This window comes from Mesoplodon densirostris, chromosome 1, assembly GCF_025265405.1.
Source record: "Mesoplodon densirostris isolate mMesDen1 chromosome 1, mMesDen1 primary haplotype, whole genome shotgun sequence".
In the NCBI taxonomy this organism is placed as follows: Eukaryota; Metazoa; Chordata; class Mammalia; order Artiodactyla; family Ziphiidae; genus Mesoplodon; species Mesoplodon densirostris.
Window position 1 is genome coordinate 117718465 of NC_082661.1, and position 27116 is coordinate 117745580.

At 38.6% G+C, this 27116-nt stretch overlaps 1 protein-coding gene across 1 annotated transcript in view; it reads left to right on the top strand.

The window, feature by feature from the left end:
- The first annotated feature begins 2663 nt into the window (after nt 1–2663).
- Nucleotides 2664–27116, top strand: part of ZNF37A (zinc finger protein 37A) — a 51270-nt gene continuing 26817 nt past the window's right edge. The window contains exons 1-2 of the mRNA XM_060108455.1: nt 2664–2889; nt 4622–4680. Of these exons, the coding sequence (XP_059964438.1) occupies nt 4666–4680 (15 nt within the window). The 5' untranslated portion in view covers nt 2664–2889; nt 4622–4665. The remainder of the gene's footprint in view (nt 2890–4621; nt 4681–27116) is intronic.

The window sequence follows — 27116 nt, forward strand, 5'->3', positions numbered from 1 at the left end:
TCACTGCCAAGGGTATGGGTTCAGTCCCTGGTTGGAGAACTAAGATCCCACAAGCTGCGCAGTGTGGCCAAAGGCATAAAAAAAAAATGTAGTGAGTCAGATATAAACCGGCATATACTAACAGCTAAGCATAAGGGATGTATAATTTCTTCAGCTAGTACTATAGAAAGAGATAAAATAAATTTTTTGATTAATAGGAATTCAGATTGAGATATAGTAATCGCAGCGGAAGCTGTAAACACCCTCCATGCCATACATCATCACCAGTCTTTCAGCTCAAATGACTGAATGTAGTGCTGCTGGAGTATTTTCTAATTCCAGAGTTGCAATCAAAATTTCAAGTACCAGGGCTTCCCTGGTGGTGCAGTGGTTAAGAATCCGCCTGTCAATGCAGGGGACACGGGTTTGAGCCCTGGTCGGGGAAGATCCCACATGCTGCAGAGCAACTAAGCCCGTGCGCCACAACTACTGAACCTGTGCTCCAGAGCCCAGGAGCCACAACTCCTGAAGCCCAGGCGCCTACAGCCCGTGCTCCACAACAAGAGAAGTCACCGCAATGAGAAGCCGGCGCACTGCAACGAAGAGCAGCCCCCGCTCACCGCAACTAGAGAAAGCCCACGCACAGCAACAAAGACCCACTGCAACTAGAGAAAGCCCACGCACAGCAATGAAGACCCAATGCAGCCAAAAATTAAAAACCTTTTTTAAAAAAATTGCAAGTGCCAGGATAAAGTCCACTGCAGCAACAACAAAAATAATAGCTTCAGTTATGATTACAGAGATTATCACTGTTCTAAATGCTTCATCTTTTTTCTTTTTTTTTTTCTTAGCATCATCACTGTGGATGTAAGCAATTACAGTGCAGAAAATACATATTTTCCCCTTGCTTCTACATTGCTTTTGGTTGAGGTAATAAAAATACAAATTTTGGTGGATATTTGCATAAAGGTGCAGACATGTTTATTCCAAGGTTAAACAAAGCATGAATGATTCTGTGGAAGATGTTGACTCTGCTGCCCATATTCTGCACAATGCTTGCTGTTCAAATAGCTTCTGATGTTCTTTCTATTGATGTTGAAGTAATTGTCATGAAGTTGTTCTCTTCAGCACTTATGCGATTTGAATTGAGTGATTAAAGGATTTTTGTGATTTTTTTTTATTGGCATTCAGTATTTTTCATTTCTCTTGCATTCAGAAACTCATTGACTCTCTTTAACAAACACAGCTGTAAGAGTTCTCAGTTTATTTAAAGCACTGAAATAATATTTTAATTCTCAAGAAAAGGCTTCCAATTCTTGTTTAACCTTTAAATATTCCATTGAATGAAGCTAATTTGCTTATTTCTTGTACATAGATTTCAATATCTTTTTTGCAATAGGATTATGGAAATTGAAAGAAGAGCAAAAAGTGTTAGTGAAATATTCCACTGTTCAATGAAACTTAGTGAAATCTTCATGTCAGACTGTTCTTAAAAGGGAAAACATTACTTATGGAATAATCGGAATAGGAAAATAAATTTTGACTTGTGGATAATCATTATTGTACTTGCCATGACTGTATTTTGAAATGAGTTTCATCTCTGGAAGAATTTGATTCTTTTACATGGATGTTACTAACTGCTCTTATAGCATGAGGACAAGTGGAATTGTCATGTGTGGTGTTAAGAAGGAAAGGAAAAAATTGACAAAAAGTTTTCTTTTATCAGTGGACAGCATGTTAAAAACTTGTTAATCAAGAGATCCATCGTAATCCTGAAGAATGGAACAGGCAAGTTCTGCCATGAATAATGGTATTATGTGTTTCAACAAATCAAATCTGAAGAGCAATTCCTAGAGTTGTTAACTTTATGCCATTATATCTGCTCAGAACGCTAAAGTTGAATGTCTTTTCTCATTAATGAATGTCCAGTGGACAAAGAACGAAGTAAGTGAGATGTGACTACTGTAGAAGATATGTTATAATGAAAATGGAGCAATGTAACAGTCTCTGGAAGAAATTCTATAACTCAATTCTGCAAGGAACTGTTAAGGAGAGCCAATATATCAGGAAGATAGTTAATGAAAGATATGTAATTTAGATACTTAAAATTTATTTCAGATGAACAACGAATAAAAGTATGTCTCATGGCTTGTATTTGCTAAATCTGGCAATTTTACCCAATGTGCCCAAAGTCACAGACCCTTCTCTTTTTTTAATTGAAGGAAGTATACTTGATTTAGTGTTGTATTAGTTTCAGGTGCACAGCAAAGTGATTCAGTTATATATGTGTGTGTTTATATATATATAGAACTTCAGTTATATATAATCTATATACATACACATAAAAATACTCTCAGATTCTTTTCCATTATGGGTTATTACAAGAAACTGAATATTATTCCCCTGTGCTATACAGTAGGTCCTTGTTTATTTTACATATAGTAATCCCAAACTCCTAATTTATCCCTCCCCCCTTCCCCTTTAGTAACCATAAGTTTATTTCCATCGCAGAGCCTTTTCTAATTGAGGTGGCTCTAAGGCTTGCAGGAAATGTACCATACGCAGCTTTCTGGCACAGGACGGGGCTTTCACTATGGGCCTTCTGCGCATGTGCACTGCCTCCCCCCTCCCCCCGGATGCCGGGCGTGTTCCCGTTCCGCGGCCGCTGTCTCGCGAGGAGAAGGTTGCGGAGCCTCCGGCGGCTGCGGGCCCGGCGGCTGGCGAGCAGGACGCTGCTGCGGAGAACCGGGGGAACATGAAGCTCCAGGCCAGAGTGGGGGTGAAAGAGGAAACGGCTTTGTGTCCAGATTCGGTTTAAGTCTGGCCCCGTTTTTATGCACCTGATGAGAACCTGCACGTCCCAGCGCTTAATTTTCTCAACTCCAAGGTGCCCTGTCGTTTGAGGCCTCGGTAAGACCGCGCGGAAACTAGTCTTTGGCTGTCAGTAGATGCGCGCTTTTCTTCTCAGCAGAGACCCTTGTTCTTTTCCACTCAGGATATCGCTGAATCCTCCTCTCCTAACCACCTGTGGTTAGCGTCGCGTCCCCTTTCTAACAGTGAGGCTCCAAGACGGGGTAGGAATTCAAAGTGGCGAGGGGAGCAGGGGCAGGAGCAAGGATAGACCCCATGCCTCGTTCTCTGCCCAGCAGAAAATCTGAGCATGAGTCGGTCGCAGCAGTAAGCAGCTTGAGTACCCTAACCCCTCAAGGAAATAGTTTTGAAGTGAATGCAGCATTGGTTTGGGGGGGATTTCTTATTTCTAAAGAACCTGTGAACATAAATGGAGGCGTCCAGGCCCCTCTGACCCCCTCCAGCTTTGCCTGCGCCCTCAGTAGCACCAGTTTGCTTTTACAGGAGGTCCTGCTTAAGATCCAGGAGCTTTCGATCTTGGATGAATATTCTAACTGGCTTAGGTTCCACCTTTCTTGCAACAAAGCGGCTTTTGTGAGGTAGCAAGGGGGATTCCCGGGAGCGGGAATTGTCCCGGTAGGACAATCAGTTCGCCTGAGACCTCAGGAGAGATACAGAGCCCAGGTGCAAAGATGCTTGTTGCTCAGCCGGAAGCAATTTGGGTCCTCCTGCCGGAACCACTGTCATATGCAGACTGTCACAGACTGGGTGATGGTGGAAACTTTGGGCCAACTCTCCAGAGAGATGTAAGCTGTGGTTGGGATAGGAGGACAAGACAAAAGGAACAGAAGATACTGCTTCTTGGGGAGTTGTGAAGGCATCGTGTGGAGGGAAGAGCTAACCAGCCACAGGGGAGGGAATTACCTTCTTCCTCCCTTCACTCTTTACTCCACTCTTTCTGAGCTCTGAGCTGTTCCCACACTCGGCACAACTAGAGATATACTGATGCCCCCTGTATCCCGATCTTACAGAAGCACAGATGGTACTGCAAGACAGGTCGTTAAGACTTGGACTTAAGACAGGTCTATTTCTGCTTTACTTAAAAGATGGAGTTGGGTTCGGGTGGGCAAGAAGTGGGTCAAAAATGTTAAGTGGTTACAATTCTACATTTTGTTATGGCAGAATCAAGAGGAGACATGGAGTCTCTTGATGGTCTAGGCAGGTCTTTTCTGCATTAACAACAGATAAGTCAAAACCAGTTTTGTTTGGTTTGGTTGTTTTTTAATTAAAAAATACTTTTGAGACCTGAAACCAATTTAAGAGTAAACCCTTTTTTTCCTTCCAAAAAAGACCAGCCCTTTTTTCCTTCCAAAAATACCCCATCCTTTTTTTCAGAACCTTGTTGAGATTCTCTGGTTTGTAATGAACATTACAAATTTTTGTGCTGAATATTTTTGCTCAGCATCAGTTTTAATGAAAGCATTGTGTTCTATTCCTTGGCTTTTCCTAATTGACTTAATTAGTTTAATGTGTTGTTTATATTTTTTCTGTATTAGAGCATACATTGTTAACAAATCAGCAGAAAACAAATGTTTTTACATTTGAAAACTGGCTTGTCCAAACATTACATAGTCATCCCAGAGTCATGCATGGATACCTGAGTGCTTCCCTCCCTCACTGTTATCCTTTCTGCTCCTTCTCAAAGTGTCTCCCATTCTGAGGTGTTTTGCCAGCTGCTATGTGGAGCTTTCTAGGCAGGTGATGTCACTCATGAGCTTTCCTTCTTTTTCAGGTGTACCCCCTCAGTTCTCTACATTCTTGCAGGAACAGCAGAAAATGATCACATCCCAGGTGAGTCTAATTTATGCACAGTTTTGCTTAACACTGATTATTTAAGGTTTATAAAATATCTATGCATTCGTATGAAATAGTAGAAATAAATATGTTAACATCAGGAAAAATGTAGAACAGAAGTCAGCAAATTGCAGTCCATGGCCCAAATGTAGCATGCTGCCTGTTTTTTTATGGCCCACAAACTAAGAATTTTTAATCATTGAGAAACAAATCAAGAGTAATAGTCTGTGATGTGAAAATTGCATGAAATTCAAATCTCAGTGTCTGTAAAGTCTTTTGGGTTTTTTTTGTTTTTGTTTTTTTTTTGGTTTTGCAGTACATGGGCCTCTCACTGTTGTGGCCTCTCCCATTGCGAAGCACAGGCTCCTGACGTGCAGGCTCAGCGGCCATGGCTCACGGGCCCAGCCGCTCCACAGCATGTGGGATCTTCCAGGACCGGGGCACGAACCCGTGTCCCCTGCATCGGCAGGCAGACTCTCAACCACTGCGCCACCAGGGGAGCCCTGTAAAGTTTTATTGGGACACAGCCATGCTCATTCATTTATGCTGCCGTCAAATTACAAGGGCAGAGTTGAGTGGTTGTGACAGAGATTGTGGTTCACAGGACTAAAATGTTTACTATGTGGACATTTACTGAAAAGGTTTGCTGACTTCTGATATAGAACAGCAGATCAACAGTAGGACAAAGGTGCCATGTAGGTAAATGCAGATCCTGTGATCTTACTGAGTTGTGAAACTGGGCTATAAAAAAGTTTTTTGATAGACTTCATTAGGTGACATTGTGAACCTTTTTTTCCTTAATTTTTGGCTGCGTTGGGTCATCGTTGCTGCACGCGGGCTTTTTCTAGTTGCAGCAAGTGGGGGCTACTCTTCGTTGTGGCATGCAGGCTCAGTAGTTGTGGCACACGGGCTTAGTTGCTCCGCAGCATGTGGGATCTTCCTGGACCAGGGCTCAAACCCATGTCCCCTGCATTGGCAGGCAGATTCTTAACCACTACGCCTCCAGGGATGTCCAGTGACATTGTTAACCTTCTAGTGACTGTCTTGCAGTTGCGTAAAGAAGTGGTAGGAATAAAATGAATGATTTTTGTCTAATCCAGGGGAAAAGTTGAGATGTCAAAAGAAAATATGTGATAAATAATTCAAGTGAATTAGAGCAGCATTAGGACTCATGGTTGTTCAAAGAAGGGACAAGTCTGGGTAGACCAGGGCGACCTAGGTTGGTTAGTAGGATGAGGCAGGCTATGTGACAGTACTGAGGACTGGGCAGAATATAAATCTCTGTAGAATATGGCAAGGGATTCCTCTATTTTAATTGTGGCAAAATACATATAACATGAAATTCACATTTCAACCATGTAAAAGTGTAGAAATTAGTGGCATTTTGTACATTCATGATGTTATGCAACCATAAACACCACCTACTTCCAGAATATATTCATCACACCAAAAGGAAAACCCATACCCTTAATAAGCAGTACTATATAGCTTAATAAACAGTTACTCCCCATTCCCCTCAGCCCCTAGCAACTGCTAATCTGTTTTCTGTTTATGGATTTGCCTTTTCTGGATAGCTCATATAAATGGAATCATGAAGCCTTTTGTGGGTGGCTTCTTTCACTGATCATGTTTTCAAGACCCATCCATGTTGTAGCTTGTATTACTACTTCATCCCTTTTATGACTGAATAAATATTCCATTGTATGTATATACTACCTTTTGTTTATCCATCATTTGATGGGCATTTGGGGGTGACTCCATGTTTGGTTATTGAGAATAGTGCTGCTGTGAGCATTCATGTACAAGTTTTTGTTTGAAGACCTATTTTCAGTTCTTTCCTGGGAGTGAAATTGATGGATCATGTGATAATTCTGTGTTTAACTTATTTTGAAACTGCTAAACTGTGTTCTGCAGCAAGTCCCTTGCAAGGCTTTATGAATTTTATGTTAGCTTTCCTATTTCCGCACAAAAAGGCTGTTGAGATTTTATAATTTTTTAAACTAATTAATTACTTGTTTTATTTTTTTGGCTGAGTTGGGTCTTCGTTGCTGCACGCGGGCTTTCTCTAGTTGCGGCAAGTGGGGGCTACTCTTTGTTGTGGTGCGCGGGCTTCTCATTGCGGTGGCTTCTCTTTGTTGCAGAGCACAGGCACTAGGCACGCGGGCTTCAGTAGTTGTGGTGCACGGGCTCAGTAGTTGTGGTGCACAAGCTTAGTTGCTCCACAGCATGTGGGGTCTTCCCAAACCAGGGCTCAAACCCGTGTCCCCTGCATTGACAGGCAGGTTCCTAACCACTGCGCCACCAGGAAGGTCCAAGACGAGATTTTGATAAGGATTGCATTGAATCTGTAGACCACTTTGGGGAATCTTGCCACTTTAAGAATATTAAGTATTAGAATCCATGAACATGAGATGTTTTTCCATTAATTTAGGTTTTTAATTACTTTCAGCAATGTTTTGTAGTTATCAGAGTACACATCTTACATATGCTTGCTTACATTTATTCTTAAGCATTTTGTTCTTTCAATTTTTGTTTAAATTATTTTTAACATCTTTATTGGAGTATAATTGCTTTACAATGGTGTGTTAGTTTCTGCTTTATAACAAAGTGAATGAGTTATACATATACATATGTTCCCATATCTCTTCCCTCTTGGTCTCCCTCCCTCCCACTCTCCCTATCCCACCCCTCTAGGTGGTCACAAAGCACCGAGTTGATCTCCCTGTGCTATGTGGCTGCTTCCCACTAGCTATCTATTTTACATTTGGTAGTGTATATATGTCCATGCCTCTCTCTCACTTCGTCCCAGCTTACCCTTCTCCCTCCCCATATCCTCAAGTCCATTCTCTAATAGATCTCTGTCTTTATTCCCGTCTTGCCCCTAGGTTCTTCATGACCATTTTTTTTTCTTAGATTCCATATATATGTGTTAGCATATGGTATTTGTTTTTCTCTTTCTGACTTACTTCACTCTGTATGACAGGCTCTAGGTCCATCCACCTCACTATAAATAACTCAATTTTGTTTCTTTTTGTGGCAGAGTAATATTCCATTGTATATATGTGCCACATCTTCTTTATCCATTCATCTGTCCATGGACAATTAGGTTGCTTGCACGTCCTGGATATAGTACATAGAGCTGCAGTGAACATTGTGGTACATGACTATTTTTGAATTATGGTTTTCTCAGGGTATATGCCCAATAGTGGGATTGCTGGGTCATATGGTAGTTCTATTTTTAGTTTTTTAAGGAACCTCCATACTGTTCTCCATGGTGGTTGTATCAATTTACATTCCCACCAACAGTGCAAGAGGGTTTCCTTTTCTCCACACCCTCTCCAGTATTTATTGTTTGTAGATTTTTTGATGATGGCCCTTTGACCGCTGTGAGATGATATCTCATTGTAGTTTTGATTTGCATTTCTCTAGTGATTAATGATGTTGAGCATTCTTTCATGTGTTTGTTGGCAATCTGTATATCTTCTTTGGAGAAATGTCTATTTAGATCGTCTGCCCATTTTTGGATTGGGGTGTTTGTTTTTTTAATATTGAGCTGCATGAGCTGCTTGTAAATTTTGGAGATTAATCCTTTGTCAGTTGCTTCATTTGCAAATATTTTCTCCCATTCTGAGGGTTGTCTTTTGGTCTTGTTTATGGTTTCCTTTGCTGTGCAAAAGCTTTGAAATTTCATTAGTTCCCATTTGTCTACTTTTGTTTTTATTTCCATTTCTCTAGGAGGTGGGTCAAAAAGGATCTTGCTGTGATTTATGTCATAGAGTGTTCTGCCTATGTTTTCCTCTAAGAGTTTGATAGTGTCTGGCCTTACATTTAGGTCTTTAATCCATTTTGAGTTTACTTTTGTGGGTGTTATGGAGTGTTCTAATTTCATACTTTTACATGTACCTGTCCAGTTTTCCCAGCACCACTTATTGAAGAGGCTGTCTTTTCTCCACTGTATATTCTTGCCTCCTTTATCAAAGATAAGGTGACCATATGTGTGTGGGTTTATCTCTGGGCTTTCTATCCTATTCCATTGATCTATATTTCTGTTTTTGTGCTAGTACCATACTGTCTTGATGACTGTAGCTTTGTAGTATAGTCTGAAGTCAGGGAGCCTGATTCCCCCAGCTCCGTTTTTCTTTCTCAAGATTGCTTTGGCTATTTGGAGTCTTTTGTGTTTCCATACAAATTGTTAAATTTTTTGTTCTACTTCTGTGAAAAATGCCAGTGGTAGTTTGATAGGGATTGCATTGAATGTGTAGATTGCTTTGGGTAGTATAGTCATTTTCACAATGTTGATTCTTTCAATCCAAGAACATGATATATCTCTCCATCTATTTGTATCATCTTTAATTTCTTTCATCAGTGTCTTTTAATTTTCTGCATACGGGTCTTTTGTCTCTTTAGGTAGGTTTATTCCTAGATATTTTATACTTTTTGTTGCAATGGTAAATGGGAGTGTTTTCTTAATTTCACTTTCAGATTTTTCACCGTTAGTGTATAGGAATGCTAGAGATTTCTGTGCATTAATTTTGTATCCTGCTACTTTACCATATTCATTAATTAGCCCTAGTAGTTTTCTGGTAGCATCTTTAGGATTCTCTATGTTTAGTATCATGTCATCTGCAGACAGTGACAGCTTTACATCTTCTTTTCCAATTTGGATTCCTTTTGTTTCTTTTTCTTCTCTGATTGCTGTGGCTAAACTTCCAAAACTATGTTGAATAATAGTGGTGAGAGTGGGCTGCCTTGTCTTGTTCCTGATCTTAGTGGAAATGCTTTCAGTTTTTCACCATTGAGGATGATGTTGGCTGTGGGTTTGTCATATATGGCCTTTATTATTTTGAGGAAAGTTCCCTCTATGCCTACTTTCTGGAGGGTTTTTATCATAAATGTGTGTTGAATTTTGTCGAAAGCTTTCTCTGCATCTATTGAGATGATTGTATGGTTTTTCTCCTTCAATTTGTTAATATGGTGTATCACATTGATTGATGTGCATATATTGAAGAATTCTTGCATTCCTGGGATAAACCCCACTTGATCCTGGTGTATGATCCTTTTAATGTCCTGTTGGATTCTGTTTGCTAGTATGTTGTTGAGGATTTTTGCATCTATGTACATCAGTGATATTGGCCTGTAGTTTTCTTTCTTTGTGACATCTTTGTCTGGTTTTGGTATCAGGGTGATGGTGCCCTTGTAGAATGAGTTTGGAGGTGATCCTCCCTCTGCTATATTTTGGAAGAGTTTGAGAAGGATAGTTGTGAGCTCTTCTCTAATTGTTTGATGGAATTCGCCTGTGAAGCCATCTGGTCCTGGGCTTTTGTTGGAAGATTTTTAATCACACTTTCAATTGCAGTGCTTGTAATTGTCTGTTCATCTTTTCTATTTCTTCCTGGTTCAGTCTCGGAAGGTTGTGCATTTCTAAGAATTTGTCCATCTCTTCCTGGTTGTCCATTTTATTGGCATAGAGTTGCCTGTAGTACTCTCTCATGATCCTTTATATTTCTGTGGTGTCAGTTGTAACTTCTCCTTTTTCATTTCTAATTCTATTGATTTGAGTCTTTTCCCCTTTTTTCTTGATGAATCTGGCTAATTGTTTATCAATTTTGTTTATCTTATCAAAGAAACAGCTTTTAGTTTTATTTATCTTTGCTATAGTTTCCTTCATTTCTTTTTCATTTATTTCTGATCTGATCTTTATGATTTCTTTCCTTCTGCTAACTTTGGGGGTTTTTTGTTCTTCTTTCTCTAATTGCTTTAGGTGTAGGGTTAGGTTGTTTATTTGAGATGTTTCTTGTTTCTTAAGGTAGGATTGTATTGCTATAAACTTCCCTCTTAGAACTGCTTTTGCTACATTCCATAGGTTTTGGGTCATCGTGTTTTCATTGTCATTTGTTTCTAGGTATTTTTTGATTTCCTCTTTGATTTCATTAGTGATCTGTTGGTTATTAAGGTGTGTATTATTTAACATCCATGTGTTTGTATTTTTTACAGATTTTTTCCTGTAATTGATAGCTAGTCTCATAGCATTGTTGTTTGAATAGATACTTGATATGATTTCAAATTTCTTAAATTTACCAAGGCTTGATTTGTGACCCAAGATATGATCTATTCTGGAGAACATTGCATGAGCACTTGCGAGAAATGTGTATTCTGTTGTTTTTGGATGGAATGTCCTATAAATATGAATTAAGTCCATCTTGTTTAATGTATCATTTCAAGCTTGTGTTTCCTTATTTATTTTCATTTTGGATGATCTGTCCATTGGTGAAAGTGGGGTGTTAAAGTCCCCTACTATGAGTGTGTTACTGTCGATTTCCCCTTTTATGGCTGTTAGTATTTGCCTTATGTATTGAGGTGCTCCTATGTTGGGTGCATAAATATATGCAGTTGTTATATCTTCTTCTAGTATCGATCCCTTGATCATTATGTAGTGTCCTTCTTTGTCTCTTCTAATAGTCTGTATTTTAAAGTCTGTTTTGTCTGATATGAGAATTGCTACTCCAGCTTTCTTTTCATTTCCATTTTCATGGAATATCTTTCTCCATCCCCTCACTTTCAGTCTGTGTATGTCCCTAGGTCTGAAGTGGGTCTCTTGTAGACAGCATATATATGGGTCTTGTTTTTGTATCCATTCAGCCAGTCTGTATCTTTTGGTTGGAGCATTTAATCCATTTACATTTAAGGTAATTATCAATATGTATGTTCCTATTACCATTTTCTTAATTGTTTTAGGTTTGTTATTGTAGGTCTTTTCCTTCTCTCGTGTTTCCTGCCTAGAGAAGTTCCTTTACATTTGTTGTACAGCTGGTTTGGTGGTGCTGAATTGTCTTAGCTTTTGCTCGTCTCTAATGGTTTTAATTTCTCTGTCAAATCTGAATGAGATCCTTGCTGGATAGAGTAATCTTGGTTGTAGGCTTTTCTCCTTCATCACTTTAAATATGTCCTGCCAGTCCCATCTGGCTTGCAGAGTTTCTGCTGCAAGATCAGCTGTTAACCTTATGGGGATTCCCTTGTGTGTTATTTGTTTTTCCCTTGCTGCTTTTTTTTCTTTTTTTGCGGTACGCGGGCCTCTCACTGTTGTGGCCTCTCCCGTTGCGGAGCACAGGCTCCGATGCGCAGGTTCGGAGGCCACGGCTCATGGGCCCAGCCGCTCTGTGGCATGTGGGATCTTCCCAGACCGGGGCATGAACCCGTGTCCCCTGCATCGGCAGGTGGACTCTCAACCACTGAGCCACCAGGGAAGCCCCACCCTTGCTGCTTTTAGTATTTTTTCTTTGTATTTAATTTCTGATAGTTTGATTAATATTGTCTTGGCATGTTTCTCTTTGGATTTATCCTGTATGGGACTCTCTGTGCTTCTTGGAGTTGATTAACTATTTCCTTTCCCATATTAGGGAAGTTTTCGACTATAGTCTCTTCAAATATTTTCTCAGTCCCTTTCTTTTTCTCTTCTTCTTCTGGGACCCCTTTAATTCGAATGTTGGTGTGTTTAATGTTGTCCCAGAGGTCTCTGAGACTCTCCTCAATTCTTTTCATTCTTTTTTCTTTATTCTGCTCTGCAGTAGTTAATTTCCACTATTTTATCTTCCAGGTCACTTATCCGTTTTTCTGCCTCAGTTATTCTGCTATTGATTGCTTCTAGAGAAGTTTTAATTTCATTTATTGTGTTGTTCATCAGTGTTTGTTTGCTCTTTAGTTCTTCTAGGTCCTTGTTAAACGTTTCTTGTATTTTCTCAATTCTATTTCCAAGATTTTGGATCGTCTTTACTATCATTATTCTGAATTCTTTTTCAGGTAGACTGCCTATTTCCTCTTCATTTGTTAGGTCTGGTGGGTTTTTGCCTTGCTCCTTCATCTGCTGTGTGTTTTTCTGTCTTCTCATTTTGCTTAACTTACTGTGTTTGGGGTCTCCTTTTCGCAGCCTGCAGGTTCGTAGTTCCGGTTTTTTTTGGTGTCTGTCCCCAGTGGCTAAGGTTGGTTCATTGGGTTGTGTAGGCTTCCTGGTAGAGGGGACTAGTGCCTGTGTTCTGGTGGATGAGGCTGGATCTTGTCTTTCTGGTGGGCAGGTCCACGTCTGGTGGTGTGTTTTGGGGTGTCTGTGGCCTTGTTATGATTTTAGGCAGCTTCTCTGGTAATGGGTGGGGTTTTGTTCCTGTCTTGCTAATTGTTTGGCATAGGGTGTCCAGCACTGTAGCTTGCTGGTCGTTGAGTGAAGCTGGGTCTTGGCGTTGAGATGGAGATCGCTGGGAGATTTTCGCCATTTGATATTACATGGAGCTGGGAGGTCTCTTGTGGACCAGTGTCCTGAAATTGGCTCTCCCACCTCAGAGGCACAGCCCTGATGCCTGGCTGGAGCACCAAGAGCCTTCCATGCACACAGCCTGGGAAAGCTGAGACAATGCTCTGGTGTATCATGGGCGCAGGTGGGTGAGCCCAGCTGGACACGACCTGTGTTATGACCGTAACAGAGCCTGGATGGATCCTCTGACCCCTACACGGCCTCGTGCTGGGATCTAAGAACTCCTGCGGAATGTCCTACCCATGCTTGGGTCACTGCAGACATCTACTGAAGTTGGGGTCTGTCCTGCAAGGTGACCTGCTAGTGTTCGAGGGTCTCCTGCAGAGGCAGGGGTGGCTGTGGCTCACTGTAAGGACAAGGACACTGGCAGCAGAAGTTCTGGGAAGTACTCCTTGGCGTGAGCCCTTCCAGAGTCTGCCATTGGCCCCACCAAAGAGCCAGGTAGGCTTGTATTTTGTTCTTTTAGATGGTATTGCAAATGGAATTGTTTTCTTAATTTCTTTTTTGATTGCTTACTGAGAGTGTGTTGAGGTACAACTGATTTTCGAGTGTTAATCTTATACCCTGCTTGGCTGAATTTGTTCTAGTTCTAATAGTTGCTTTGTAGATTCTTTAGGATTTTCTATATTTGCTATCATGTCGTCTGCAAATAGAGATAGTTTTACTTCTTCCTTTCCAGTTTGAATACCTTTTATTGATATTTATTTAATTTTTTGCCTAATAGCTCTGGCTAGAATTTCCAGTACAAAGTTGAATATAAGTGACCAACACAGGCATCCTTGTTTGTTTTCTTACCATCTTAATGTTCTTAAGTGTACAGTTCAGTAGTGTTAAGTTTATTCACACTGTTGTATAACCAACCTCGAAAACATTTTCATCTTGCAAAACTGAAACTCTCTACTCATTAAACAAAAACTTCCTGTTCCCCTCTGCCCCCTAGCCAGTGGCATCCTCCATTCTACTTTCTGTTTCTATGAGTTTGACTACTCTTGATACTTCATATAGATGAAATCATACAGGACTTGTCTTTTTATGACTGGCTTATTTTACTTAGCATTAATGTCATCATGGTTCATCCATGTTGTAGTATGTGTTAGAATTTCCTCTTTTAAGGTTGAATAATAGTCCATGTGTGTATATATCACATTTTTGTTTATTCATGCATCTGTTGATGGACATTTGGTTTGCTTCTGCCTTTTGGCTGTTGTGCATAATGCTTCTACGAGCATGGGTGTACAGGTACCTCTTTGAGACTCTGCTTTCAGTTCTTTTGTATATATACCAAGAAATGGTATTGCTGGATCACATGGTAATTAAATTTTATTTTTTGAAGAACCACCATACTCTTCTTCACAGCAGCTGCACCATTTTATATTCCACAAACAGTGCACAAGAGTTCCAATTTCTACGTATCTTTACCAACACTTGCTATTTGTTTTTAGATTCCACATATAAGTGATATCATATGATATTTGTCTTTCTGTGTCTGACTTACTTCACTCAGTATGATAATTTCCAGGTCCATCCATGTTGCTGCTAATGGCATTATTTTATTCTTTCTAATGACTGAGTAATATTCCACTGTATGTATGTACCACATTTTCTTTATCCATTCCTCTGTCAATGGACATTTACATTGCTTCCATGTCTTGGCTATTGTAAACAGCACTTCGGTGAACACTGGGGTGCATAGATCCTTTCGAACCATGGTTTTCACTGGATATATGCCCAGGAATGGGATTGCTGGATCATGTGGTAGCTCTATTTTTAGTTTTATAAGGAACCTCTATACTGTTCTCCATAGTGGCTGTTTCAGTTTACATTCCCACCAACAGTGTAGGCGGGTTCCGTTTTCTCCACACCCTCTCCAGCATTTATTGTTTGTAGACTTTTTGATGATGGCCATACTGTCTGGTGTGAGGTGTTATCTCAGTGTAGTTTGATTTGAATTTCTCTAATAATTAGTGATGTTGAGCAGCTTTTCATGTGCCTCTTGGCCGTATGTCTGTCTTCTTTGGAGAAATGTCTATTTAGATCTTGCACCTGCTTTTTGATTGGGTTGTTTGTTTTCTTGATATTGAGCTGCATGAGCTGTTTGTAAATTTTGGAGATTAATCCGTTGTTGGTTGCATCATTTGCAAATACTTTCTCATTCTGTGGGTTGTCTTTTTGTTTTGTTTATGGTTTCCTTTGTGCAAAAGCTTTTGAGTTTAATTAGCTCCCATTTGTTTAGTTTTGTTTTTATTTCCATTGCTCTAGGAGACAGATCAAAAAAGATATTGCTGTGATTTATGTCAGAGTGTTCTATGTTTTCCTCTAAGAGTTTTTTGGTATCCAGTCTTAGATTTAGGTCTTTAATCCATTTTGAGTTTATTTTTGTGTATGGTGTAAGAAAATGTTCTAGTTTCATTCTTTTACATGTAGCTGTCCAGTTTTCCCAGCACCACTTATTGACTAGACAGTTTCTTTTCCATTGTATATTCTTGCCTCCTTTGTTTTACATTAATTGACCATAGATGTATGGGTTTATTTCTGGGCTTTCTATCCTGTTCCATTGATCTATATTTCTCTTTTTGTGCCAGTACAATGCTCTTTTGATGACTGTAGCTTTGTAGTGTAGTCTGAAGTCTGGGAGCCTGATTCCTCCAGCTCCGTTTTTCTTAGGATTGCTTTGGCTATTTGGGTTCTTTTGTGTTTCCGTACAAATTTTAAGACTTTTTTTCTAGTTCTGTGAAAAATGCCATTGGTAATTTGATAGGTATTGCATTGACTCTGTAGATTGCCTTGGGTGATTATTGTCATTTTACACTATTGAGTCTTCCAATACAAGAACATGGTATAACCTTCCATCTGTTTGTATCAGCTTCAGTTTCTTTCATCAGTATCTTACAGTTTTCAGAGTACAGTCTTTTGCCTCCTTAGGTAGGTTTATTCCTAGGTATTTTATTCTTCTTGAGGTGATGGTAAATGGGATCGTTTTTAAATTTCTCTTTCTGATCTCTCATTATTAGTGTATAGAAATGCAACAGATTTCTGTGTATTAGTTTTGTATCCTGCAACTTTGCCAAATTCGTTGATGAGCTCTGGTAGTTTTCTGGTAGCATATATTAGGATTTTCTATGTATAATATCATGTCACCTGCAAACAGAGTTCTACTTCTTCTTTTCTAATTTAGATTCCTTTTATTTCTTTTTCTTCTCTGATTGCAATGGCTAGAACTTCCAAAACTATGTTGAATAAAAGTTGCAAGAGGGACATCCTTCTCTTGTTCCTGATCTTAGAGGAAATGCTTTCAGCTTTTTATCATTGAGTATGATGTTAGCTGTAGGTTTGTCATATATGGCCTTTATTATGTTGAGGTATGTTCTCTCTATATTTATTTTCTGAGGAGTTTTATCATAAATGGATATTGAATTTTGTCAAAAGCTTTTTCTGCATCTATTGAGATAATCATATGGATTTTATTCTTTAAGTTATTAACGTGGTCTATCACATTGGTTGATTCGCAGATATTGAAAAATCCTTGCATCCCTGAGATAAATTCTACTTGATTATGGTGTGTGATCCTTTTAATATATTGTTGAATTCGGTTTGCCAATATTTTATCAAGGATTTTTACATCAATGTTCATCAGTGATATTATCCTGTAATTTCTTTTTTGTGGTGTCCAGTAACTGGGTAATGCTGGTCTTGTAGAATGAGTTTGGAAGCATTCCTTCCTCTGCAATTTTTGGGAACAGGTTGAGAAGAATAGGTGTTAACTCTTTTCTAAATGTTTGGTAAAATTCACCTGTGAAGCCATCTGGTCCTGGACTGTTGTTTGTTGGGAGGTTTGTTTGTTTGTTTTGCTTTGTTTTTAATTGCAGATTCAATTCAGTTGCTGGTAAGTGGTCTGTTCATACTTTCTCTGTCATCCCGGTTCAGTCTTGGGAGATTTTCATTTATTGTAATTTGTCCATTTCTTTTAGGTTGTTCATTTTATTGGCATATAGTTGTTCATAGTAATCTCTTATGATGCTTTGTATTTCTGTGGTGTCAGTTGTAACTTCTACTGTTTCATTTGTGATATTGATTTGGGCCCTTTCTTTTTTCCTTGATGAGTCTGGCTAAAAGTTTATCAATTTTGTTTATCTTTTTGAAGAACCAGCTCTGAGTTTCTTTGCACTTTTTTATTCTCTGTTTCATTTTTTATTACTCTGATTTTTATGATTTCATTCCTTCTACCTTTGGGTTTTGTTCTTTTTCTAGTTCTTTTAGGTGTAAGCTTAGGGTGTCCATTTTTTCTTGTTTCCTGAGGTAAGCTTGCATCACTATAAACTTCCTTTTTAGAACTGCTTTTTCTACATCCTATATATTTTGGATCATTGTGTTTTAGTTTTCATTTGTCTACAGGTAGTTTTTTAATTTCCCTTTGATTTCTTCAGTGATCCATTGGTTGTTTAGTACCATATTGTCTAGACTCCACATGTTTGTGCTTTTTGCAGTGTCTTCTTGTAGTTGATTTCTAATTTCATGGCATTGTGGTCAGAAAAGATGCGTGATATGATTTCAGTTTTCTTAAATTTACTGAGGCTTATTTTTTTTTTTTGGTGTCCTATCATGTGATCTATCCTGGAGAATGTTCCATGTGCACTTGAAACGAATGTGTATTCTGTTACTTTTGGATGGAATGCTATATAAATATCAATTAAGTCCATTTGGTCTAAAGTGTCATTTATGGCCAGTGTTTCCTTGCTAATTTTCTGTCTGTATGGACTGTCCATTGATTCAAGTGAGGTGTTAAAGTCCCCCCTATTATTGTGTTACTGTCGATTTCTCCCTTTATATTTAATATTTGTTTTATGTATTTAGGTGCTCCTGTATTGGGTACATATATGTTAACGAGTGTTGTTTCCTCTTTTTGTATTGATCCCTCGTTATGTAACTTTCTTTGTCTTTTGTTAAATACTTTGTTCTAAAATGTACTTTGTGTGATAAGGGTATTGTTACCCCTGCTTTCTTGTTGTTTGCATGAAATACGTTTTTCCATCCCCTCACTTTCAGTCTGTATGTGGCTTTAGCTCTGAAGTGAGTCTCTTCCAAGCAGCATATAGATTGGTCTTGTTTTTTAATCAGTCATCCACACCATGTATTTTGATTGCAGAATTTAGTCCATTGATTTTCAAGTAATTATTCATAGGTACATACTTATTGCCATTTTATTATTTGCTTTATTCTCATTACTAATGCTTCACGGTCTTTAGTAAATTGCTTATTTCTATTTCAGTATTTGCTTTTTCAGGGATTTTCTCTTGCTCTTTCAATTGAGACAAATTCTTCTGTCTTCTCATTTTGCTTAACTTACTCTGTCTCTATGAAATAGGTGAAGCAGTTATCTACTGCAATCCTGAAGAGGTGTCCTTACGTGGGAGCATTCCCATACTGTCTGCGTGTGCCCAGTGGCTTTGGTGGTATAGCTGGATTTGACTTGAACACAAGTCATGTCTTTTCTCAGGTTGTGCTGGCAATTATCACCTTGGTAGTAGGTGTTGCTGGAGATGTAGGGACTAGGGCTGGATACAGGTTTGAGCTCAGGCTTCCCCTCTGCTCAGTGGCTATCTCTGCCTTGTTGGGGATGGGGGTGGGTTCTGTGTTGCTGGTCTAGAAGCCCTGAGGGCTGGGTCCAAGCTGGCTCCATTCTCTTTAAGTATGTGCTCTCCCACTCCCAGCACTGGCACCCTTACTCCAGAGGGAAGCAGCTCTGGAGCAAGGTAGGGTACTTGGCTTGAGTCCTGTGCACAGACCATGGCAGTCCTGCCCGGGCAGAGATCTGGACTGCTGATGCACTGCCTGTGTGAGTGCCAGCAATGTCTGCCCCCACCTTTCTCCAATGCTGCTTTGGGTCTGAGCCTCCTTTTTCCCTCACAGCTGGGCTCTTCCCTTGGCCTCTGCTTCCCTTGACCTGGTGTGGAGTTGTGCTGTAGAACAAGTAGGGCCCATGTGGGCTCTCAGTGTGGGTCTGGGCATGGGCTGTGGTGTTCTGACTGCAGATGGAGATCATGGCTGTTTCTGATGTGCTAACTGTGTAAGCACCAGTAATGGCTGTCCCTGCTCTGTTCAGATGCCATATTGGGTTTGAGCCACCTCTGTTACACACATCTGGGACCTCACCCAGTGAGGAGGTGCGTTGTGAAGCAAGTGGTGCTTGAGCGTTTGCTGGGCTCAGGCTTGGGTGCCTGCTGGGTCAGTCGCAGGAAATTGGTCAGCCATGAATGCAGTTTTCAATCTGCCTTGCTTCAGGAGCAAGCAAGCATGTGCATGCTCCTCACTGGCAAAGTCCAGGTTTCCCATAGCCCTCCTGTTACTCTTACTGGCACTCCAACCAGCCGAGGGGCTCATCTTTCCTATGTTGGGTCCCTGAATTTGTTGCTCGACCATTCGCTCCCCAGAGAGGATTTCCATCTGTCTGATCTCCCTTTTCTTCCATGTCTTCTCTCAGGGGCACAGGTTCCAGCCTGATCACTTCTCTGAACTTCCTACCTGATTCTTTGTGGATCTTTCTTACAGCCTTGGTTGTACAGGATTCTTTCTGCCAGTCTCCAGTTACTTTTAAGTGAGAATTGTTCCACATCTAGGTGTATGTTTGGTTTGTGGGGAGAGGTGAGCTCCACATCATACTGTGCTATGTTGATCTCCTTCCTCTGTCAAGTGAATAGTTTGCCCACTAAGTTAAATCTGGTCTCACTTATTTACAAAGACCTATAATATAGATGTAGTTGGAGACATTCTTAAAGTAACTAGGAGATTTGTGTATAATACTAGGGTTTTACAAAGTTACAAAGCAAAGAATAATAAAAACAAATCACCAAGAAGTAGTTATTGAATCCAGAGAATCCTCAAGGGATCAGGATAAGATGGATCATTTTTCATATGAAAGTTAGAATTATTTTTCATCCTTAAATTCTCCAGTTTTCTCAGAAATATCTTGTACTGATATTTAAAGTATAAGAAATGAATGAACCCTTCAACTGATTTTATCACAACTTTATTCATCACAAAAATAAATCTTTGTAATTAGTTTATTTAATTTAACTCAGGTATTCATTCAGCAACTACTTATGAGAACCTACTAAGTATCCTTTGCTCTGTACTGTAGGTTCTAACAAAAATGAAATACTGGCCCCTGCAAAAGAGCCGCTCTCAGTGGGGCACAAGTGGGAGACGGGTGCACTGACAGGATACTTGAAAAGCCTTGTAACTGAGGTGCACACAAAATTCTGCTTCATATTCTTTTTTAAGAAATTGCAGCTGTTTTATTGATCACCTTATCACACTACCCTGTAGTAAAAAAATATGAATAAGTTGATATTTAAGTGCTGTTTGAAAAAGTTTCCCATCATGATAAAACTCTCAGTCTTATTATTTCAACTAATCAAAGTGAATATATTTCAAATATTTATGAATAAGTATTAAATACAAAGTAAAATTTTACTGGAAAATCATCTTACAGAGATGGAGTTAGATTTTTTTTACAAACTAGTTTATCAGTGGATGAGAATTACTAAAATGAGAAATAGTCGGCATTAATTCTATTCCAAGTTCAATTCCATGGATGTAAGCATTGAGAAAATTTGTTTGCATAAATAAGTAGATATGAATGAATGGAGTTTTATTATAGTAATGCCTCTAAATTTTTTGAATCCTTACAAATCATATGCCACTAAAGATCTAACAAAGAAAAATATACTTTTAATGATCTGTCAGCTGGTAACTCTGATTAGGTTCTCTCTCATCTTAACTGAAAGCAAGTATAGTCATCCCTTGGTATTTACAGGGGTTTGGTTCCAGGATCCCCTCTGAGGATACCAAAATTGACTGATGGCCTAAGTCCCTTAGTTGGCCCTCTGTATCTGCGGGTTCAGCATCCTTACATATGGAGGGTGACTGTAACTGAAAACCACTTGACTTGTAAAATGGTAAGTTCTCACTCACCAGTCAGTTGTTCCTTTCTTTGATGTGCTTGAGGGTTTTGCATCATGGGGATATTTCACCTTAGTAAGGTTTTCCATATTCTTTATGAGTATGTTTTTTGGTAAAGAACATGTATCCTGACATTTTAATTCTAATATGAAGTACTCTGCCCTTTATATTGAGAATTTAACCTGTTTTCATTTTGTTATGGTTACTTATTTGAATTTATAGTAGCTTGACTTCAATAACCTGCAAAAAACTGCTCCTTTATATCTCTGTCCCCACCCCTTTTGGTTGTTGATGTCACAAAATTACATCTTTCTCTTTCTTTCTTTTCCTTCTTTCTTTCTTCCTTTCTTTCTTCCTTCCTTCCAGTATAATTGCTTTACAATGGTGTGTTAGTTTCTGCTTTATAACAAAGTGAATCAGCTATACATATACATATATCCCCATATCTCTTCCCTCTTGCATCTCCCTCCCTCCCACCACAAAATTACATCTTTATATAATGTGTGCTCCAAAACGAAAATGAATACTTTTAAATGTCTTAGTCTCCAAATTATGTAGGAAAAAAAAGATTTCGAATTACAAACCAAAGTTACATTAATACTAACTTTTATTCTAAATTTTAAAAAACGTATAACTCTCTTAAATCGCATAGAAAAGATCAAGTACAGTTAAAAATGATTGCTATAGTAATACTAGTTCTATAATTACCTATGTATTTGCCTTTATTGGATCTTTATTTGTACGGCTTCAAGTTACTGTCTAGTGTCTTTTCATTTTACTTTGCAGGACTCCCTTGAGCATTTCTTGCAGGGCACATCTAGTGGTCATGAACTCGCTCAGCTTTTGTTTATCTGGAAATATCTTGGTTTCTTCCTGACTTTTTGAAGGACAGTTTTGCTGGATATAGTATTCTTAGTTGACAGGTGTTTTCATTTAGCCCTTGAATATACGGATCTGCTGTCTTCTGACTGTCAAAGTTTCTGATGAGAAGTCTGAAGATAATCTTAATTGAGGATCTGTTGTATGTGATGACTCTCTTCTCTCTTGCTGCTTTCAAGATTAACTCTGTCTTTTGAAAGTATGATTATAAAGCGTCTTGATATGGGTCTCTGATTTCATTTTACTTGGAGTTTGTCGAGCTTCTTGGATGTTTATATTCATGTATCATTAAATTTGGGAACTTTTCATTCAAATATTAGTTTGTCAAATATTTTTTGTATATTTCTGTGAATTTCTTCAAAGATTCTCTGTGCCCCTTTCTCTCTCTCTCCTTCTTCTTCTGAGACTCCCATGATGCGTATTTTGCTCCAATTGATGGTGTTTCACAGGTCCTATATGCTCTGTTCACTTTTCTTCAATCTTTGTTCTTTCTGTTCCTCAGCATTGATAATTTCCATTGTCCTATCTTCAAGTTCACTGATTCTTTTTTTCTACCACCTCAAATCTGCCTTTGAATATCTGTATGAATTTTTCATCTCAGTTATTATACTTTTCAGCTGCATAATTTCTTTCTGGTTTATTTTTAGGTTTTCTGTATCACTGACATTTCCATTTTGCTCACACATCATGTTCTTGACTTTCTCCACATCTTCTTCAAGTTCTTTGAGCATTGGTAAGACGGTGGTTTTAAAGTCTTTGTCTAATATATCTGCCATTAAGTCTTTTGCAGGGACAGATTCTGTTGATTTATATTTTTCTTTTTCATGGACCATACTTTCCTGCTTTTTTGTATACTTTCCTCTGTGTGTGTGTGTGTGTGTATAAACATGGAATTTCTGGCTCATATGGCAATTTTATGTTTAACTTTTTGAGGAACAGCTAAACTGTTTTCCACAGTATCTTGAACCATTTTTCATTTCCACCAGAAATGTGTGATGGTTCCAGATTCTCTAATCCTGGCCAAAATGTGTTTTCTGCTTTTTGATTATAGTTATCCTAGTGTGGGTAGAGTGGTACCTCATTGTGGTTTTGATTTGCATTTCCTAAATAACTAATGATGTTGAGCATTTTTTCATGATTTGCACATTAAAAAAATCTTCAGAGAAATATCCATTCAAGTCCTTTACACGTATTTTATTTGGGCTGTTTTTCCTTTTTGTTGAGTTGTAAGAGTTCTATGTATATTCTGGATAATCAGATATTAGATACATGATTTGAAAATATTTTCATCCATTCTGGAGATCGTCTTTTTTCTTTCTTGATAAGATACTTTCATTTTAATTTTGATGAAGTCTAATTTATCTGTTTTTACTTTTATTGTTTATGTGTTAGTGTCATATCTCAAAATACATTACCAAATTTTATATTTTATTCTAAGAGTTTTATGGCTTTACCTCTTATATTTAGATCCATGTGGATTTAATTTTTGAATATGGTGTTGACATAGTTGTCTAACATCATTCTTTCCTTGAGATATACTGTTGACCCAGGTCCAGACTATTCTTTCCCCATTGAATGGTCTTGGCCCCCTTGTTGAAAATCAGTGGTCCAGAGTTATGTGTTTATTTCTGGATTCTCTGTACTGTTCTGGTGGTCTTTGTATTTGTTTTTTTTAATATTATTTATTTGGTTGCATGGGGTCTTAGTTGTAGCAGGCGGGCTCCTTAGTTGTGGCTTGTGGGCTCCTTAGTTGAGGCTGCAGGGCTCATTAGTTGTGGCACGTGGGCTCCTTAGTTGTGGCATGCGAACTCTTAGTTGCAGCATGCATGTGGGATCTACTTCCCTGACCAGGGATCAAACCTGGGCCCCCTGCATTGGGAGCATGGAGTCTTATCCACTGCGCCAGCAGGGAAGTCCCTGGTCTTCATGTTTATACTTACACCAGTACCTATAGCTTTGTACTAAGTTTTGAAATCAGGAAAGTGTGACTGTTCCCAATTTGTTATTTTTGTTTGTTTAAGATTGTTTGTGCTATTTAGGACTGCTTGCAGTACCATAATTTTTAGTATCAGGTTTTCCATTTGTGCGGAAAAGGCTGTTGGAATTTTAATAGGGATTGCATTGAATCTTCAGATCACTCTTGGTAGTACTGCCTTTTTTTTTTAAATATTTGTTTATTTGGCTGGATCTTTAGTTGCAGCATGCATGTGGGATCTAGTTCCCTGACCAAGGATCAAACCTGGCCCCCTGGCATTGGGAGTGCGGAGACTTAGCCACTGGACCGCCAGGGAAGTCCCAGTACTGCCATTTTAACAATACAAAGTCTTCCAATCTATGGGCATGGAATATCCTTCCATTTATTTAGGTCTTCTTCAAGTTCTTTTCACAGTTTTTTGTAGTTTTGCATATCCCTGGTTAAATTTATTACTAGGTATTTTACTCTACCGGATAATATTGTAAATAGAATTTTTTTTAATTTACTTTTTGTGTTGTTCATTGCTAGTATAGAAAAAAAAAAACCTGATTGTTGTGTGTTGATTTTGCACTGTTATATAAATAAGTTCCTTTGTACCTTTTTTAAAAAAATGGATTCCACATATGAGTGACATATGATATTTGTCTTCATCTGTCTTAACTTTGCTTAGTATGATAATCTCTAGGTCCATCCGTGTTGCTACAAATGGCATTATTACATTCTTTTTTATGGTTGAGTAATACTGCATTGTATATATGTACCACATCTTATTTATCTATTCCTCTGTCAATAGACATTTAGGTTGCTCCCATGTCTTGGCTATTGTAAACAGTGCTGCAATGAACATAGGCATGCACGTATCTATTCGGATTATGGTCTTCTCTAGGTATATGCCCAGGAGTGGGATTGCTGGATCATATGGTAGTTCTATTTTTAGTTTTTCAAGGAACCTCCATACTGCTCTCCATAGTGGTTGTACCAATTTACATTCCCACCAACAGTATAGATGGGTTTCCTTTTCTCCACACCCTCTCCAGCATTTATTGTTTTTTAGACTTTTTGGTGATAGCCATTCTGACTGGTGTGAGGTGATACCTCATTGTAGTTCTCATTTGCATTTCTCTGATAATTAGTGATGTTGAGCATCTTTTCTTATGCTTTTTGGCAATCTTTATTTCTTCTTTGGAGAAATGTCTATTTAGATCTTCTGCCCATTTTTTTTTTTTTTTGACATACGTAGAGCTGCATGAGCTGTTTGAATATTTTGGAGATTAATCCCTTGTCAGTCACGTCATTTGCAAATATTTTCTCCCATTCTTTGGGTTGTTTTTCCATTTTGTTGATGGTTTCTTTTCTGTGCAGAAGCTTTTAAGTTTCATTAGGTCCCATTTGTTTGTTTTTATTTCCGTTATTCTAGGAGATGGATCAAACAAGATATTGCTGCAATTTATGTCAAAGAGTGTTCTTCCTATGTTTTCCTCTAAGAGTTTTACAGTATCTGATCTTACATTTAGGTCTTTCATCCATTTTGAGTTTATTTTTGTATGTGGTGTTAAAGAGTGTTCTAATTTCATTATTTTGCATGTAGCTGTCCAGTTTTCCCAGCACACCATTTTTTGAAGAGACTGTCTTTTCTCCATTGTATAGTCTTGCTCCTTTGTCGCATATTAATTTTTTTGTGTGTCACTTAGATGTGATTTACAATTTCACTTCCAAAGGTCCTTTTCAGAAGATGGCTTTTCAATGAATTTTTTTAAATTTTGTTTTTGTATTTTTTTGCAGTACGTGGGCCTCTCACTGTTGTGGCCTCTCCCGTTGCAGAGCACAGGCTCCGGACGTGCAGGCTCAGTGGCCATGGCTCATGGGCCTAGCCGCTCCACGGCACGTGGGATCCTCCCGGATCGGGGCACGAACCCGTGTCCCCTGCATCGGCAGGCGGACTCTCAACCACTGTGCCACCAGGGAAGCCATTTTCAATGAATTTTAACACAAAGTGTAGAAGTTTGTTAGTTTACTAATTCTACTTTTGTCATACATTGGCAATCTCTTTACTATCTAGAGACTAGATGTTATAAAATTGGGACCCATTTGTCCAGTATATATATAATATATACAGTAAAGTTAAATGAAATGCATATAACATATAGAGCAATGGGTAAGTTGAAATGTTCTAGTACACACTGGCAAAACATCCTTTGCCATCTTCCCTCCCACCTCCCTCAACCCAATGAACAAGCACAGAGTACACTGTTCAGAGGGGAGGTTTAACAATTCCATTTCCAAAGACAGTATTTCCCATCAGTTTTTAAAAGATATTTACAAGAAGCATTATTCTACTGCTTCTACTTTTAAATACATAAAGCACTTCTAAATATCTAGAAAGACTAGATATTTCACATAAGAACTTACTTGTGCACTATGTACATAGCACTGTTAAATAAAATTGCACACATGTAACAATGGTTATAATCTGAGGTATCTTCTAAATATGACCATTTTGGCCTGAACTATTCCTTCCCTCACTTCCTTCTCTCCACCACCAATCCAGTGGACAAGTACAGGCATGTGTAATCTGAGGTGGTTGAGCAAATTCATATCCAAAAGTCATTTACAGAAGATAAGTTTCCCAAGCTTCCCTATGAATTTCAACACAAATTGTACAAAATGTGCTAATTGTACTACTTTGTCATACACTAGCAACCTCTTTAACATCTAGAGACTAGATGTTGCAAAATTAGGACTCATTTGTCCATTATATACACTATATACACAGCAAAACAAAATATACATAACATACAAAAAATGATTTTGTCTGAAAATGTCCAGGTACAAACACACTAGCATATTACCTTTTGCAATTCTTTCCCTCCCATCTCCTCCAAACCACTGAACAAGTTAGACAGTAGTATACTGCTCACAGAGGTGGTTTAACATTTAACATTCCCCAAGATAGTACTTCCTATGAATTTTAGCAAAAATATATTTACAGAGCGATATTTTACTACCTCTACATTTACCATACATTGGGCACTTCTAAACATATAGCTGGACTAGATGTTTCAAATAAGGACTTAATTTGTCACTATATACAGAGCAGTCTTGAATAAACTGCACACATGTGACAGTTATAATCTGAAAGTGTCTTCATCATATGTGCATTCTAGCCTAAGACCAACCCCCTTCCCTTCTCTCCCATCTCCACCAACCCAGAGAGCTATAATGCCCAAGTTTTCAGAGGACAATCTTTCCTAGAAATTTTAACACAAAATGTATTATTTACTAACTCTATTTTTGTCATATTCTGGCAACCTTTATAAC